Consider the following 18,285-nt stretch of genomic DNA (forward strand, 5'->3'; position numbering starts at 1 on the left):
TCGTCAAACCAATTTGTACGATTGCCGAGCTGTGACTTGATTCCAAGATGTAAAATTTACGATTTCCAACTTCCTAGGTTCAAAATTTTCGACACTTCCGAGATGAAAATGTATTGTAGAAATCCGTTTCCAGCCAACATTTTCAAAAAATAAAGGAAAAAACGCAATCCAAAAAACATCATCTGGTAAACTCAAGAGTCGAGTTATAAAAGCAAGAGACAAGATTCAAAGCAATATTTTGACTATATTTCAAGTCATTCTCAAGCTAAGTGATTATTTACAATTATGCGTGATTTTAAATAATTGTTACAAGGAAATGATGTAAGCAATGAAAAGAAAGAAAGGCGATGAAAGGAGGTGTTACTGTATAATATTACATCAAAGAAATTAAGAAAAAATAGCAAGTTCATTAAAAGCCTTTGATCCAGAATTTAGCTGAGGCTTTTTGAAACGTATATAAATAACCTTAAGGAAAAGCAAGGCGATGAGCAAGCTCTTAACCTCCTTTTATAGCCTTTCTTTCTTTTGATTGCCTACGTCATTTCCTTGTAACAATTATTTAAAATCACGCATATTTGTAAATAATCACTTAGCTTGATAATGACTTTGAACTAAAGTCGAATTATTGCTTTGAATCTTGTCTCTTGCTTTTATAACTTGAATCTTGAGTTTACAAGATGATGTTTTTTGGAGTGTTTTTTTTTCCTTTAATGTATTGTATGTTTACGCTCATTCAAAATGAACGAAGAGGTATGTTCAAACAGTGTAAAATGTACTGCCATGTACTAATAGAATTCTATAAATTTACTTATATAATTCACTCGCATGTTTATTATATTGATAAGGACAAGAGAAAAGAAGCATTTATGTATTTCAACTTTAATGAAATCGATGTCATTGTTTGTTACTTTAGAACGATTAAATTCGGTGCAACTGTTATTTTATTACATATTGTTTACTGACAAATTTTCGGATCCTAGAAAACGGATCCTGTGAACACAAAAAAGTGCGTCAGATTTGTCGATCTAAAAAATCGTATGAAAATAGAGCTTGTTCTATTTTCATTAAACAAGATAAAAGAAAACTGACTAGTCAAATTACATAGATTTGATGAAGACAAGTAAACAAGAACAAAAATACGAAACATATATCGATAAATATAATATAAAACAAATTCCGAAGAAGTAAGACATCTTGACATTGCAAAATATGAATCAAAACAAGACGAGAAGTAAACTGTTTACTTCTCGTCTTGTTTTGATTCATATTTTGCAATCTCAAGATGTCTTGCTTCTTCGGAATTTGTTTTACATTATACTTCTTCAAATTGTCGGCTGGTCATGGTTTTTGGTCTATATCGATAAATTTTCCGGATAAAACAAATATAAATATCCCAACGAACATAAATATTAACAAAATCATCCAACCGTCTGAGCAAGTAACCATATTAAATTCGAAACCGAAACAATCGGATACGACAAACCGGTTCGTGCGAACGGGCCTACATGCATAACAAACGCAAATCATGAATTTTCAGCGCTAAGAAGATATTTTAGTGTTATCAGCAGAGAACGTTGATTCCTAGAGAACATAATGCACATTCAAGAGTGCATATACAGAAATAAAGAATCCCCGAAAATGCAACAGAAAACTTTTTCTACGAACATCTACTTTTAAAAGTGCAATTCTACTTCATTTTACCCGCTACACTTCACATGCAACTTGAGACATAGGGTCATTTTTTCAAGCAGAAGAACAATGTATAGCTAATGTCTTTGGCACAGAGCTTATATGCTAACTATATTCACATGTAAAATAAATTTTTGCGAAGTATTTTTTGATTAATGTTTTAAAACAATTTGGTTTTACTTTCCTACAATTTGGTACATGGAACAATTTAAACAACACACGATGCAAAACATTTTCATGATAATTTTGCTAAACACCAACACATGAAAAGAAGTAAGATTTTAAGAAAATCCGTGTTAAATCCCCTTATCCGTGTTTTATCCCAACCCGAATTGGACTAAATACCAGACAAACAGTACATCCTACTAAGTACAAGTTGCTAGTACCGGTCGTTGGAGGGGATAAAATTGATATTTGTGATCGCTTGCGTTAATATGTGTGAGCTAAGAAATATTTAATACGCGACGTCCGAATTACAATTTGCCTAACCTTTTGAAGTTAGTAAAAAAAATTCTTTGATTAAGTATCTAGTCTTAAATTAATACGAGAAAGCATTGTCCAAATGAGCTTTAAAGGTTAGGAAAGATGTAAATAAACGTGTCATTAAACTGAAGTCAAATTTATAAATATAATACTACCAAAATGTACCTAAACGTAGCTCAGTAAAACTTTTCACTGCTTTCTATTGTATTAAAACACAAAGTAAATAAAATAATGAAGCAAAGCAGTTGATTTTTCTGATAGAGCAACTATGAAGGCCTTATTGTTAATCATTTGTTCCTTTGTTGAAACTCTAAATTTCATCATGGCATGTACAAAGTAAGCACGAACGTTGTGTGTACGAAAAAAATAATATGAATGAGTCAAATATCTAAACATGAAGCTAGTATATTTATTGGTAAAAGCAAAGTCACATAACAATTCCCCTATTTCTTATCATACGTGGGTAAACAGCTAACAAAATCATGTGATAGTCATTGCCTCAATCCATGTCAATAAGCTTATTGGCAGTGTTGGTATATAGTTCATCATGAATATCCAACATGATTGAGATATCATTCCTTTTATAAGTTGTTCTACTTACCCATTTAATACAATGTTCCTGTAGCTTGGTTAGCAGTTGGATCATTTTAATGTATAATTCTTAATATAAAATGTTTGATTTTGAATTACCTGTGTATTTTGTAATTGTGAAGGATAAATGTGTATGGGTGAAGGATGAATGTGTACGGGTGAAGGATGAATGTGTATAAATGCTCATATTTGCAAATTAAGTGTCTTGCTACATATATATGTAGCACATTATACTGGAAATTACTGAAATAAATTGAATTAGTACATGACTATGCATGTAATTGCATTGGTTAATCAATTAGAAATGCAAATAGTTTTCCAGCTTTTGCCATGTCATCAAAGGAAGCAAAAGTTTTTACTATGTCAAATGGCAATGGTTATATGCAGGGGCGGATCTAGGATTTTGGATACCATAGGCAAAACATTATGACGTCATTCAGTGCTAAACCTATGACGTCATACTTTGCAAAACATACTACACTATTTATGCTTTCGATAAATTGTTTAAATCAAACAGTCTAATCATTCAGCTATGCAGAATCTTGTAGATCTCAATCGTATAAATACATAAAAACATTGTATATTTATACTTACATATCACAAGGTCGTTGATTTTCACTATTCAGAATATTGAATGCACACAAGACTGTTTCGCCCCATATCAGGGCTCATCAGCATGCCTAGGAACACTTTAACGCAAAACAAAAAATCGTGATCCGGCATGGACAGCCCTGTGAGAGCCGAATTAAGCAGACTGGTTATGGCGCCAGAAGTTCGCCTACACACCTTTGAAAAAGGAGTTTGGTTAGAAATGGGTGACTATATGGGATATTTCATGGATGTGATATTGCTCAATTTTTCACACCATCCCAGTCAATTCCAACCCTTTACCCCCCACCTAAAAATGAGCACTCTGGTTTTTGAAGGCGCCAGAAACTCGCCTTTCACACCTTTAGCAAATAGCAAAAGGAGTTTGGTTAGAAATGGGTGACTATGTGGGACATTTCATGGATGTAAGATTGCTCAGTTTCTTACACCATCCCAGTCAATTCCAACCCTTTACCCCCCACCTAAAATGTGCACTCTCATTTGCCAACAAATGAGCAGAATGTAAATGTAATGTAATAGTCAAAATAGAGCTTTGTATAAAGAGTCTTTGTGAAGACTAAAATTTGGTGTAAGGAAAAATTATTCTATTTATGCTTAACAATTTTTGTGAAAGTAAATTTATGTCGACAACGGCCGAGTACCATACACGTACTCAGCAGTTTTAAGATTGGAATGTATATAGGGAAAAAAAACCTTTATCGGGCGAGCTATTAGTTTGATGCAAATTCTATTGACGTTACTATTGTGTACAACGCACAATAAATGGTTAACATATGGACATTTCAACAAAATAAAAAACTAGGATATGAATAAATTCATGCAAATTTTAGCCTTGTATTTCCAACAGCAAAAGTATTAATAACCTCACCAATATCTGGTACAATTTCCTGATGAATTTGCATCAAGGCCAAACCATTTAAGCGTTCCCCAACCATGGTACTTCGCTGATAGTTTTTTAAGTGTCCTAAGGGAAGAAATAGATCGTTCACATTCACAAGAGGTAATGGGGAGCGTTCCTAAAATACGTAGTAAAATTTTAATGTTTTCAAATCCGGCGAAATGAACAGATTTTAAAGTCTGGGCAATGTTATCAGGAAGGAGGCCGCAGTGGGTCTCCCAATAAGTGTACCACAACCTAAGTTCAGCATCTAAGGCCAAAGGATTTGGCAAATCATCATAATAAAAGTTAGCCACAGTTTTGAATGGCTCTTTCCAATCCACCCCATCTCTTGTCATGGACATCATTTTCGTCGGTACAATGCTAAGGCCTTTATAGACATTCACACTCTCAAGGTCGAATCGTGATTCTAAAGAAGATTGCAAATGATCTAGTAGAGGAAGAGTAATTGCACGTTTATAATACTCAGAAATGGTTGTGTGGGAATATTTTCCCTGGTCGTTTGTTTGCGCACTGTTCTTGGTTTCCATTCTTCAATGCCAACTTTTGCTGCCAGTTCAAGCGCTTCGTCATACCAGGTGTCATGATAAAAATCAGAGGAATTCCTCATGTTCACCACCTCAGTTTTCAAAGTTGAAATTAAATGAATACCATCCATTATATCGATACTCTTACCCTGTAATAACTGTGTTACTGGAAGAGTTGAATCAAGAATATTTCTCGTGATAACTAAAGCAACGACGAAATCAAACCTGTCAATAAGTTGAAACAAAGATGAGGCATCAGACTGAAGCGACGGTTTGAACTCACCATCTAGATTTTCAGACATATCGTTAAGGGTGGTGTATACAGGTACAAAAGCTCTTGGAATGTATCTAAACCTTCGATACGTTCTACCCATCTAGTTTTGCAAACGTCTGTTAATCTAGTCTTTTCGAGTTTGTTTCTGAATTACGTATATGTTTTCAAAGGGAATATTGCGAGTTTGGGAAATTTTAATAAAATTAGTGGCATTGTTAACATGTTTCAACATATCATTGACAACACGTATACTCAAAGAATCGCAAATGGATAAGTTTAACCTATGACTATAGCAGTGTGTATAAAGAGCCTTTGGGTTAAGCTTTAAAATTTGAGCTGCTAGACCATTAGTGCAACCAGCAACTGAACCAGCCCCATCATAACCTTGCCCCCTACAATCATCTATTGATAAAGTCAGTTCCTTTAGAGCCTCTAAAAGTAGCTTGGCAAGTTGAGCACCACTTAGTCCCCACTTAAAAAGAAATGAAATGAATTCTTCCCTGATATTCATATCGGTATCAACAAAGCGCAAAACAAGAGACATTTGTTCTTTATGTGAAGAATCAGATGCTTCATCAGCAATAACAGAAAAAACTTACTTTTTGATATCAGAAATAATCTGATTACTGATTACCTGGCCACAACATTTAATGATTTTATTTTGACTTGTTTTAGAAATATAACTTCTATTCTTACCACAATTCTTTAAATGATTTTCTAAAACTTTATCCCCTCTCCTAACTCCATAATTGAGTGTTTCAATGAAATTACCAACCCCTCCAGATGAATAACAACCAACAGTAGGGTGATACTTGGAATCATCACGATGCCCACGAAGAGGTAAACCTAGACGTCCACAAAAAATGACAGAATCAATAATTGGAGATAGTATTTCCCTATTCTGTTCTATTTCTTTCTTGATACCAGCATCCATGATCATCTCGATAGGCTGCAGAGTACCTGATATTTGGGAACGCAAAGCATCAAAATTGGTGATGTGGATGCATGCAAACCGACTTCCCTCCTTTACTTTTTCCAGCATGTTGAGTGAAAGAGCATTTAGCATTCTTCCAATCTTGAAGAGGTTCAGTAAACAACTTTTTTACTTTACTGGCCTTGCCTGGGAATCTATTGCCAAACAACACACACGATAGACAATACGCACCATTTTGTGAAGGTGAATAGCAAAGCCATTCATGCTGGTCTAGCCAATCATGCCTAAATGATCTGCCATTAGATTTAGGAAAATGATACTTTTTATCTGGTTTATATACATTTTTTATCAAATGACATATTTCAGAATTATCCATACCCTTAACTTTCTCCCTATACAAGGAAACATCAAAATTATGGGTTAAAACAGCAGGTTGCATATCACCAGAAGTTGGAATACCAGGCAATAGTTCCTGGGATGATGTGTGAAGCAAAAGACTATTGGCTTTATTTAATGTCTGAGCAAGAGCTGCAGCAGAAGAAAAACTCTCATTGGGCATCCTTTTAAAAGTTGGTTGGGCAGCAGGCCTATTAGTTGAAGTAAAAATTTGAAATGTCAACTGTTTTTGGTGCAATATTTGGAAAAATTTTGACAAATTTTCGTTTCTCTGTTGTTGAGCTGCTAGAATTAGACTGTGTACAGGAATTAGACAATTTTCGCTTCAACCTGTGGGCATGGAAAATGAGAGGCACAAAATGATTAGACTGAAAAGTCTCACCTGGTTGTACAGATCCTTCATGACAAAACAAAATATTAATAGCATCCAAACCTCTTTGGCTTAATAACTGGGGCTGAACAATACGATTAAATAACAATTTATATCTACTTTCACCAGAATCAGGATAAAAAGTATGAATTTTTCTACCTAAAACAGAAGATAGGCCCAAAATACAAAGAAAAGATGACCATTTCTGGTCATTACAATTTAAAATAGCCTCCTGTTTTACCAGTTCATCTGTTGTATATCCAGTGTCTAAACATTCTTTAGACACTGACAAAGGCAAAAGATTGTTTAAGCTTTGGGCAAAGTAATCACTGTGCTCACTTATAACAGACAAAAAGCATGGGTGTTGAGCATAAAAAAGCAGCATGAATAAATAGCTCAAGCGATGTTAAAATTCGCAAAGTAGGGACCAATGCATTGTTACCTACCAGAACTAGGGAAGCTGAACTGTAGAGGCAATTGCCAGAAGCTTCAGATCTTAAAAAAATATTCAAGAAAAGAAATTAATATTTTGTTTGGTAGATTGATTGCATTGTATGAATGAATTGCTGACTGTAGACAAAGATATAGCCTAGCGAAATTGAGATTTAACCATTTTACACGTATATATAAATACTACAATACGATATATATAATTATAATATATTTACCTTATTGCAGTACAAGTCTTTCCGTCATGAGCGTGCTTTGGCACATATATTTCAGCTCAAAATTTCGACACAGAGTATGGTCGGGGTCATAAATTCTATCTAACAGCTGCTCGTTAGTAAACATAGGTCGAACGTCGACCAATAAACGAGAATAAAGCTCATTAAGGCATTTTAAATCGTTTTTGGCCAACGCAGACTGAGCAGTCTCGTATAAATTACCACAACACAATGAAGACATTATAAAATATCACAAAACCGTAAACTGAGCACAGAGGCTGTTCAGAAACAATACGAGTGTATGTTAATTTTCAATTGCCTAATTTGCCTAGCTCAACTATGCTTATCAACAGCAATGATTGGTTGGAATTGCTCAAGTTAGGCAAAAAATTGACCAATGAAAGCATACGGTTGCAAAAATTGCCCAATCAGAATACCTATACACGATGTCAAGTTAGGCAAATTCATCTTGTTTAGGCAAATTGCTAACAACCAATCAAATGGCTAGATCGCCTTCTTGACTTAGGCAAAATGGCTGCTTTGCCTAACGACACGGAGCTTTATAGATAATCATACGCATCTGGACTACGATTCATATCAAAATTACGTCATTTAATTGCACAACATTTCTAAACAAAAGTCAGATGATTTGACTGCGATAAAGTGCCATTCATAGTTTCATAATTCGATAAATTCGTATCGAATCTAAGTCGAAGTATATTTTGGTAATTTCACCATAGGCACTTGCCTATGGTGCCTACCCCTAGATCCGCCCCTGCTTGCGGAATCTTCGAGAATGAGTGAAAATTTACTCCTTTTCAGTTAAAAGTCAAGAAAAAGAATTGATGAAAAATTTTGCTTGTCACATACCTTGATTCGACGCCATGTTAGTGTTGTCTAGCCGAAATCGCCACAAAAACAAAGAAAATTTACTCTACATATTAAATTGCCTTGTACTCGCCATTGTTTAATGGAAAGCGTGCTCTCCAGTATGGCGTTACCTAAGCACGTGACCTCTAGCTGCAAAAGGCCTATTACACACTTCAGCGATGCACTAACACATTTTCACAGTGCATTTTATACATAAACTGCACTGCAATCAACCTATCACTGGGGCTTAAAATCTGTAGCTTGTGAGTTATACAAGTTGTATTGTAGTGATTATTACATGAAGTACCCCCACCTTAGTAACCGCGCCTAGTTTAAGATAATTACTTATAAAGAGACATTTTGTAGATATTAATTTAGTGTTGAGTAAAGCCTTATTTCAAAAGGTTGTTCTTTGGTGTTTACTTGAATTCAAACTTCTACCACAATTTACTCAACACTAACGCCTTATACCTATGGATAAAGTTTTGAGACCTGAACGGTTTGATGTTATTCCGAACTCGCAAGGCGCTGCAAAACGTTGGACGCACTGGCTCGCGACATTTGAGAACTTCATCGATGCAATACCGTCCATTCCTGATACGCGAATAAATAAACTACACATTCTGGTGAATTATGTCACCTCTGATGTTTATCAACTGTTCTGTGATACTGAAACCTACGATGAAGCCATCACCACGCTGAAAACCTTATATGTCAAGCCTCCGAACGAGATTTTTGCTCGGCATAAATTAGCAACACGTAAACAACAAGCGGGCGAAACCCTTGACGAATACCTACAAGAACTGAAACACCTAAGTAAAGACTGCAATTTTCGTCAAGTCTCTGCTGCTCAATATCGGGATGAAGCAATTCGGGATGCTTTCATTAGTGGTCTATTGTCGGGAAGCATTCGACAACGTTTACTGGAGAATAAACAGTTGGATTTACAAACGGCATTCGATCAAGCTCGAGCTTGGGATTTGGCACAAAATCATCGGATACAATTCGAATCCCTTCACAAGCGCTGCTGTTACGGCATCTAACGGACATGACGAAAATAATGAAGAAGGACTAAGCGAGAGGTATTTAGCCTCCACTTCACGTTCCGCTAAATGCTTCTTTTGTGGTAATAAGCAACATCCCCGGTCATTATGCCCTGCGAAAGAAGCTATTTGTAATAAATGTAAAAAAAGAGGGCACTACCAAAGAGTTTGCCGTTCGTCAGCAGTAGTCTCTAATTTAACGCAATCAGCTTACATAACTCTAGCTGCAATGGGGGAGTCATTGTTAAGTACATGTATTGACATTCGTTTAAAAGAAAGAACTGTTACAGCTGTGGTAGATTCAGGAAGTACTCACTGCTTCATACATCCTGATTTGGTTGAGCAACTCTCATTGACAGTTCATCAGACCAAAGAAAAAGTTACGATGGCTACATGTTTCAATTATTCCACAAAAATGCAAGGATATTGTCTTAGTGATATAACGTTTAAAGGCCGGTTGTATTCTCAGGTTAAGCTATATATTCTGCCCAATCTGTGTACTCATGTTATTCTAGGGCAAACTTGGCAAGCCCTGCACGAAAGTGTCACTATTCAGTACGGTGGTTCTGCCCCTCCTTTGAAACTTTGCAGTTTAACAGCTTTGAACCTAGACCCCCCACTTTTGTTCCAACATTTAACAGAGGGTTGTAAACCGATAGCTATTAAATCAAGGAAATATAGCCGAGAAGACAAAGAATTCATTACAACTGAAGTACAAAGGCTTCTAGATGAAGGTATTATTGAACCGAGTGAATCACCGTGGAGAGCACAAGTGGTCGTAACTAGAAACGATCGACAAAAAAAAAGATTAGTGATTGACTACTCGCAAACTATAAATAGATTCACACACCTGAATGCTTATCCTTTGCCTAGAATAGATGATATCGTCTCTAAAATCGCTCAGTACAAAGTTTTCAGCACCGTTGATTTGAAAAGTGCGTATCATCAAGTCCCAATTCAAAAAGAAGAAAAGAAATATACTGCTTTCGAAGCTAACCAGCGTTTGTACCAATTCCGTCGAGTACCATTTGGAGTAACAAATGGAGCAGCAGCTTTCAAAGAATGATGGACAACTTTATCGCTAAAGAATGTCTAGAAGACACGTTTGTGTATCTTGACAACATCACGATTTGTGGCCGGGACCAAGCCCAGCATGACATAAATCTCGAAAAGTTCCTTCAAGCAGCTAGAAAGCGAAATTTGACGTTTAATCAAGACAAATGCTCCTTCTCAACAACCAGTATTTGCATCCTCGGTAGTATAATCGCTAATGGAGAAATAAAGCCGGACCCGGCACGATTGAGACCTCTGCGAGAGTTACCTGCCCCGTGATTTAAAAGAACAGAAACGGATTGTGGGTCTCTTTTCCTACTATTCTCAATGGATCAAAGACTTTGCAGCAAAAGTAAGACCACTGACACAGAATACTGTATTTCCAATGGTAGGCGATGCTCTTACTTCGTTTAATCTACTTAAGTCCGATGTCGAAAAATCTGTGGTCCAAGCTGTTGACGAAGCACAGCCCTTTCAGGTGGAAACAGACGCTTCCGAGTTTGCTCTTTCAGCCACTCTCAACCAAAACGGTCGCCCAGTTGCGTTCTTTTCGAGGATGTTAAGCGGATCAGAACTTAAGCACGCTTCAGTGGAGAAAGAAGCAGCGGCTATCGTAGAAGCCGTGAGGAAGTGGAGACACTACCTTACGGGTAAGCATTTTATGTTAATTACTGATCAGAAGTCAGTAGCTTACATGTTTGATACCAAGCAAAAGAGCAAAATTAAGAACGATAAGATAATGAGATGGAGGATGGAACTATCCACTTATGATTTTGATATAATCTACAGAGCAGGAGAAGAGAATGTACCAGCGGATACATTTTCTAGGATAAGAGCAATGAGCATGACCTCCGATAAGCTGATAGAGCTTCATGAATCCTTGTGTCACCCAGGAATAACGCGGATGGCACATTTTGTAAAACCGTAATCTCCCTTTCTCTATGGATGAAATTAAGCTCATGACACAGTCCTGCAAGATATGCAGGGAAAGTAAGCCTCAATATTACAAAACAGAAAATTTCCATTTAGTAAAAGCGACTCAACCCTTCGAGAGACTTAGTTTGGACTTCAAAGGACCATTGCCGACGACTAATCATAATAAGTTTCTTCTTACTATAATAGATGAATATTCAAGATTTCCTTTTGCTTTCGCTTGTAAAGACGTTAGCGCGGAGTCAATTATAAATTGTCTCTGCGAATTGTTTTCGATTTTGGTATGCCTGCTTACATACATTCGGATAGAGGTTCTGGCTTTATGAGTGCAAAAGTTAAAGACTTTCTCTCCAGAAAGGAATCTCGTCAAGCCGAACCACACCATATAACCCAGAAGGGAACGGCCAAGTAGAACGTTTGAACGGCACTCTATGGAAGACTATTTCCCTCGCGATGAAGACGCGAGGACTACCGACCAGCTGCTGGCAAGAAGTTTTGCATGATGCTCTTCATTCCATCAGATCTCTGTTGTGCACCGCTACTAATGTAACACCGCATGAACGCCTCTTTATCCACCAACGAAGATCGACGAGTGGAACTTCCATACCAACGTGGCTATCCAAACCTGGACTGGTACTGTTGAAGCGTCAAGTAAAACAATCTAAGTATGACCCATCTGTCGATGAAGTAGAGCTAATCGAAGCAAATCCTCAGTATGCGCATGTAAAATTTCCCGATGGAAGAGAAGATACCGTAGCCACTAAGTTCCTCGCTCCACAAGCTGAGGAAAAAGAGAAGTTATGCGAGAAACCGCTACCACTATCGCCTTATAAAGATAATACTGTAGACGACCCACGTCTATCTCCTTTGGCCACAAAAGACGCTGGGAAACTAAATAATAGTTCGCCAAAGAAAGAAAGAGAAGGGAACTCACTACTAGAGGATCCCGCTCTACCTGACCAGTCGTCTTCACAACAGACACTACCGTTACGCCGCTCGCAGAGAGACAAGAAACAACCCGACCGCCTGACATACACATGACATTGAACTAAAAGAAAAAAAGACAATCGGGCAGGACCAGTCTTATTTAGATTATTAAATTTAGATTATATAGTTATTTCAAATAGGAGAGGGTGATTGTAGTGATTATTACATGAAGTACACCCACCTTAGTAACCGCGCCTAGTTTAAGATAATTACTTATAAAGAGACATTTTGTAGATATTAATTTAGTGTTGAGTAAAGCCTTATTTCGAAAGGTTGTTCATTGGTGTTTACTTGAATTCAAACTTCTACCACATGTATGCATATTAAAACCGGCCTAAATTTCGTTTTAAAGGTAAAATAGTATATGTGCCAATTCTTCAATCTGGGATAAGACTCCTGAAATCAAGACCGGCCTAAAATGGTAGAGTCCACATAATTTTAACTATCAAAAACAAAAGAAATGACATGTTTGTAAATTTAGATCGTCTAGGTTGGTAAAGTCCTGAGAAGGACTGTTTTTGTTGTTGTTGACTGACGTTTCGACAACCTTAGCGGTAGTCATCTTCAGAGTCAAATGAGGAGTAAACGTCAGGTTAGCCGTAATTGTTATCTGGTTCTTAAGTCATTGTATTGTGTGTACAGGAAATGTGTGGATGTCAATTGTGTATAGTCATTGTGAATTAGTGTGAAGTGTAATGTTTTTAGTTGATCGTTTGTATTGTAAACAAGTCGTTTGTAAGGTGCCGGTAAATGCTGTGATCTGTTCAGGGGGGTATGTTCCAAGTTGGTATACCAACTTTCTAATGTAAGCCGTGGTCTATAGTCAGTACTGTAAGCAATGCATTTTGCCTAGTCCCAGTCAATTTTGTGCTTTGTGATTCGGTGATGTTCGGCAATGTGATTAGTTTTGTCATGTTTCTCAGTAGCTCGTTTGTGTTCAGTAAGTCTTATGTTTAAGTTCCTGCCAGTTTCCCCGATATAGGAGGCGTGGCAGTCGGAGCAGTTTATTTTGTAAACTGCATCTTATCGTTCGTTGGGTTGTTCTTTGTCCTTTACCAACACAATCAGAACATTAGCAAGACGTGCACAAATAATATGTGATTCACCGGACGCTCTACACAACGAAAAAAACTATCTCAAACGTGTTTTTGACAAAAACAACTATAAATCTGACTTATTCAAGCGCAACACTTAAAAACCCAACGAACCCAACGAAACGAACAAATCAGTGACAACAGCAACGATACATTACATCAAAGTTACGTCTGAGACTATCTCGCGTATCTTACGACCATACAACATACGTGTCGCACATAAAACTAACCTGTCGTTAACTCCTCATTTGACTCTAAAGATGACTATCGCTAAGGTTGTCGAAACGTCAGTCAACAACAACAAAAACAGTCCTTCTCAGGACTATACCAACCTGGACGATCTACATTTACAAACATGTCATTTCTTTTGTTTTTGAAAGTTAGAATTATGTTCACTCTGCCATTTTAGGCGGTCTCCATTTTAGGAATCTTATCCCAGATTGAAGAATTGGCACATATACTATTTTGTTTGTTATTCTCATTTTACCACAAATAAGTTGAAATTAATTCCGGTGAACGAAGTGCATGCAAACTTTTATACAAGTAGTTTTCGACCACTACTCATTCATTACACGTTTGCAATTGATCGTGCTTCGTGCATAAATCAAACATTCGTTATAGTTTCAAAACTTGACGTTACTAACGTTAATAACAGCTATCTCATTGTTAATACGTAACCCTTAGTAACCACTTGTTTATAACTAAGTATTAAACTTCGACTCTACGACAATGATTACTTTGTGTCACTAATATTAATATTTTAAGTCTAACATCAAACGACAGAATCCGACGTGCTCAAGCGTCCTTTCATACTTGCTGTATTTCAACATGCTACGGTCGTTTATTGCATAAAAATAACAGCTTCGATTACTTAAGTTTACAAACATGTATTTTATTCAGAAGCACAATACAAACAGAAGTGCACAAGCGCAAACAGAAGTATACTGTTTTGAGTCTACTCGATAAATTCCGTGGCATTTTTATTTCAGGTAGTACTTTTCTAAATAAGTTCAAAAAAAAAGGTTGCGTCGACGCGGGAATATTCTTAATGAAGATCGTATCAGACAATACATTTTACGTTAACACGACGAATGCAATAATTTGCTTGGATATAGAGCTATTTGGAGGTGTTGGAAATCTAAGTATAACGTACAAGTACGTCGTTCAGCTATTTAAACTATGCTTAAAAAATTCCACTTTGAAGCGTCGAGACTTTGAGGAGCAAACAGACTAATAAGAAAAAAGTATTTGAATCCACGACCTAAATACATCTAGCACGCCAATGGGTAAAACAAACTGAAACTATATGGTTTTGCATTTCAATGATGAATTGAGGGTTTTGTAATTAAATTATCGGCTTTCGGATGATTACAATCAAAAGTATTGGCTATCGATAATTATAATCAAAATAACTGATAATCATAATCAATACATACCGATACACAACAAAGAAAATGTAATAACAAAGAACTAGTAACTATGAAAACAAGTAGTGTCAGAGTGCTTTGTTAACAATGTATGTTGGCAAATATCTTGATAGGGTGTTATGTTTTGTTATAAAACAACTCCCCCATTTACCAGGCTTTATACTAGAAATTTTGGTATTTTGCAACAGTCATTCATAAAAAAACAAATCCCTACGCACTAATGGATGCCTATTTTTTACATTTGATCGACTTCTAATATTTGCAATAACAACCTAGACAGAAAAAAACGCATTTTAATACTTGTGTAGCCCGCCAGATATTGAATATGAAATAACAGGTATTAACTGTGTTTGCACTGGCTTATGCAAATCCAAGACACGTTTGGAAGAACTCGAAATCAGATTGATTTGATTGGTTAAGCTCCCTTCGGTTTTCACAGGCTAATTCAAACACATCTGTAACCCAATCAGTGCACACGTTTTTTAATGTATGTTTTTTTATGTAAGAAATAAAAGATGCTTACTGTGTTTTCACGGCTTATGCAAACCGAAAAGACCTTTAAGAGAGCTAGAGAGCAGATCAGTGAAAGCCCTAGACCAGGGGTGTCCAAACTACGGCCCGCGGGCCAGATGCGGCCCGTCGGGCCTCTCAATCCTGCCCGCAGAGGCACTTAAGGAAGAAAAATAATATAAACAAAATAAACTTTGTGCAGAAAGTTCACGTTATGATGCAAGCCAACTTGCAAGAGTGGATTACGTCAATTTTTGTCCCAACTTCCTACTTCTGTTTCAAGCACATTGCGAAATTTAAAAAGCTGAAGGATAACGTGGAAATTTTTTATATTCTTCGGCCCTCAACATGCTGGATGAAAGTTCATGTGGCCCTCTGGCTGTAAAGTTTGGAGACCCCTGCCCTAGACCAAAGGTCGAAGGTTGCACCTGCTCGAGAATTCTCACAAACGTCATCGAGGTTTGCAAAAGACAGGGCAAACACGAAAAACATCTTTTAAACGTCTTCATTTCAGTAAACGTTTTCATTTTTCCTGTAAAATGTATTCATGAGGGATTTGATTCTCTTTGTGGGGATCGTTAGGATTTGTTGAGTTCAGATTTGTTTTGCACTGGCTATTGCAAGCACGGCTATAGACCAAACTCTTGTTTCATAGAGGCTCCGCAAATTTTGTTTCGACACTCATTTGATAAACGCATTGTTGTTATTTGTTCACATTTTACGCATTGAGCAATGTTGCAGTTTACGCAGAGTTGTAACTTTGCGGCTAAAAAAATATATCTAATTTCAAGGATTAAAACAATTTATTTTAATTCACTTGGTAACGAAAAAAACGTTTGTCGTCAAAAGTCGCGAAATTGTAAAGATCGTATTGTTGTCAAATTATATCAGAATTAAAATACAGTCCCAATATATCTTGCATCGCAATCCAGCACCTGCACAAAAGAGCGCGCTCAGGTTGTGCGACAGATACTAAACCATGCTAACGCTAGCTTGCTCATAAAGTGTCTCAATACTTTTTTTGAAAAGCAAACAGAGAGCATATAGACAAAAATTGTAATTCATAAAAAATTCATCACAATGCTATTGTTGTTTGAGTAAAGAAATATAATAGATAATATGTAATTACAACTAAACTATTCACTATACGTAGCTATGCACACAACAATATGAAAGATAATTTTAAATAAAAATGTAAAAAATGTATAAAAAAGAAAAAGTAAATTTAGAAAAAGGAAGACATTCTGATGTTCAAAAACTTATTTATGTTACTTGAAGTTGCTCCTATATATATAAGTGACTTTTGCTGCAACTGATTATTGGACCACTCATATAAACTAGATGATAAGTCTATAACAGCTTTTACTTCGCAAAAATTGTTGCCATAAATTTGTCTCAACTTTTCACGAAACAATAAGATCTGATTATACGATTCAAATATATATTTGGAACCCACGCAAAGGTGACTGAGACACATTTTTTTACACTGGTAATGTTTTTATACCAAGAAGCTTCTTGAGTTGTTGAAGTTAAAACAAAATTACCTTTGAAGAAGTTCATTAGCCAGATTTTTCACGAAATCTTATTTCTATTGTTGCTCTGCGATCACTTATCCAGTAACGTTATCGTATTCCAAGGCACCATCAAAATATCCACATAAAGATAATAGTTTTGCATGAGAAAAAATTGAATAAAAGTCTACTGCGATATTTTCCAACTTTGACCGCAGGCCAGTGACACCATGACACAGCAAAAAAACAACAACAATCCCACATGGAATCCAGGTGGATGTTTAATAGTTTTAAGAGTAACTTTTTACTTGTGAAGTATTGACGTTTCTCCTCGTATTATTTTAAATTGGACAATGGAGGTTTTTGGTAAAGCCATAAATGAATAACAACTTCAAGTTGTGTTACTTGCAGTATGTTCGTTGATCAACAAGTATTGAGGATGCTTTTTTCAGAGAAACGACACACACGAAATATCGAATCAAAAGTCACATATTGTCATATCATCAATCTTGGTATCGCTGTGTTTATTAAAAGTCATAAATGTGTCTTTGGAAATCTTCACTAATTATCCGTCGTTCTACTTGCAAAATCTTCATAAGTTTTGTTTACTTTTTCTGTTAAACAACAAGTCAGTTTGGCCCGTTCAAATACAATGGTTACTTTGGAAATGACGATGACAAAAATCAGTCATAAAGTCTTTATATGTGTAGTCTACAATTTTTTTCTTCACTCTCTCAGCAAGAGGAAACTCCACCAAGTTTTATAGTTGCTGGGCTCGATAACACTCTGGCAACTGTATCTTTTAACACGTTATTGAATACACATGCAAAATTTTGCCAGCAATCACTACCTAAAATTATTTACATCTATTTATATACAATTTGTTCAGGAAAGGAGTTGTTTTGTGCAAAGGAGACATCCAGTAGCGTAGCCAATCTGAAGATTTACTCCCGCCATGGAAATTTTGAAGGATTGCCATTATTCATTTCTTTAGAAATCTATTTTTCTCACGGTCAGTGAACACAAAATATTTGCATAGCGGGAGTAAAAAACGGGCTGGCTAATCTACTGATGACATCAAACCATTAATTAGGAAACAGCAAGTGTGAATCATCAGGAAATTGTAAATACATACTTTGAGAAAAGGAAAAACGTTTTCCAGCAGACAATTTGAAAAAATAAATGAGAAAACACACTTCAAAAACATCGTCTTGTAACTCAAGATTTGAATTACACAATAGCAAGAGACAGGATTTAGCAATATTTCGACTTTATTTAAAAGTCATTACCAAGTGACAATTTAGCTCTCGTTATAACTACTGTCTGAATACATTCTGTTTATTCCTTGAAGAATTTACATGGCTTTAAAAAAAAATTAAATTCAACTTTCAGTTTGTAAACAAATTTTCACATTAACACAT

General features: G+C 36.2%; 1 protein-coding gene across 1 annotated transcript; it reads right to left on the reverse strand.

Annotated features, from left to right (window-relative positions):
• Positions 1-4,700: 4,700 nt before the first annotated feature.
• On the reverse strand, positions 4,701-7,163 carry LOC124452015. The gene is made up of 3 exons (XM_047002610.1): positions 6,237-7,163; positions 5,671-6,031; positions 4,701-5,022 (listed from the first exon to the last, which is right to left on the reverse strand). The coding sequence occupies exons 1-3, from the start codon at positions 6,562-6,564 to the stop codon at positions 4,701-4,703; spliced, it is 1,011 nt and encodes a 336-aa protein (XP_046858566.1). The 5' UTR covers positions 6,565-7,163.
• Between the last annotated feature and the right edge of the window lie 11,122 nt (positions 7,164-18,285).

The sequence above is a fragment of the Xenia sp. Carnegie-2017 genome, unplaced genomic scaffold (assembly GCF_021976095.1).
Source record: "Xenia sp. Carnegie-2017 unplaced genomic scaffold, XeniaSp_v1 HiC_scaffold_24, whole genome shotgun sequence".
Classification (NCBI taxonomy): domain Eukaryota; kingdom Metazoa; phylum Cnidaria; class Anthozoa; order Malacalcyonacea; family Xeniidae; genus Xenia; species Xenia sp. Carnegie-2017.

What these genes read in the sequence shown, in the direction of transcription:
- LOC124452015 (XM_047002610.1), bottom strand. Translation starts at nt 6,564, where the DNA reads ATGCCCAATGAGAGTTTTTCTTCTGCTGCAGCTCTTGCTCAGACATTA. An exon ending in CTATTCACCTTCACAAAATG is followed by an intron (nt 6,032 to 6,236) that starts GTGCGTATTGTC and finishes CCCAAATATCAG; the next exon opens with GTACTCTGCAGCCTATCGAG. An exon ending in ATTATTTCTGATATCAAAAA is followed by an intron (nt 5,023 to 5,670) that starts GTAAGTTTTTTC and finishes ACTTATTGACAG; the next exon opens with GTTTGATTTCGTCGTTGCTT.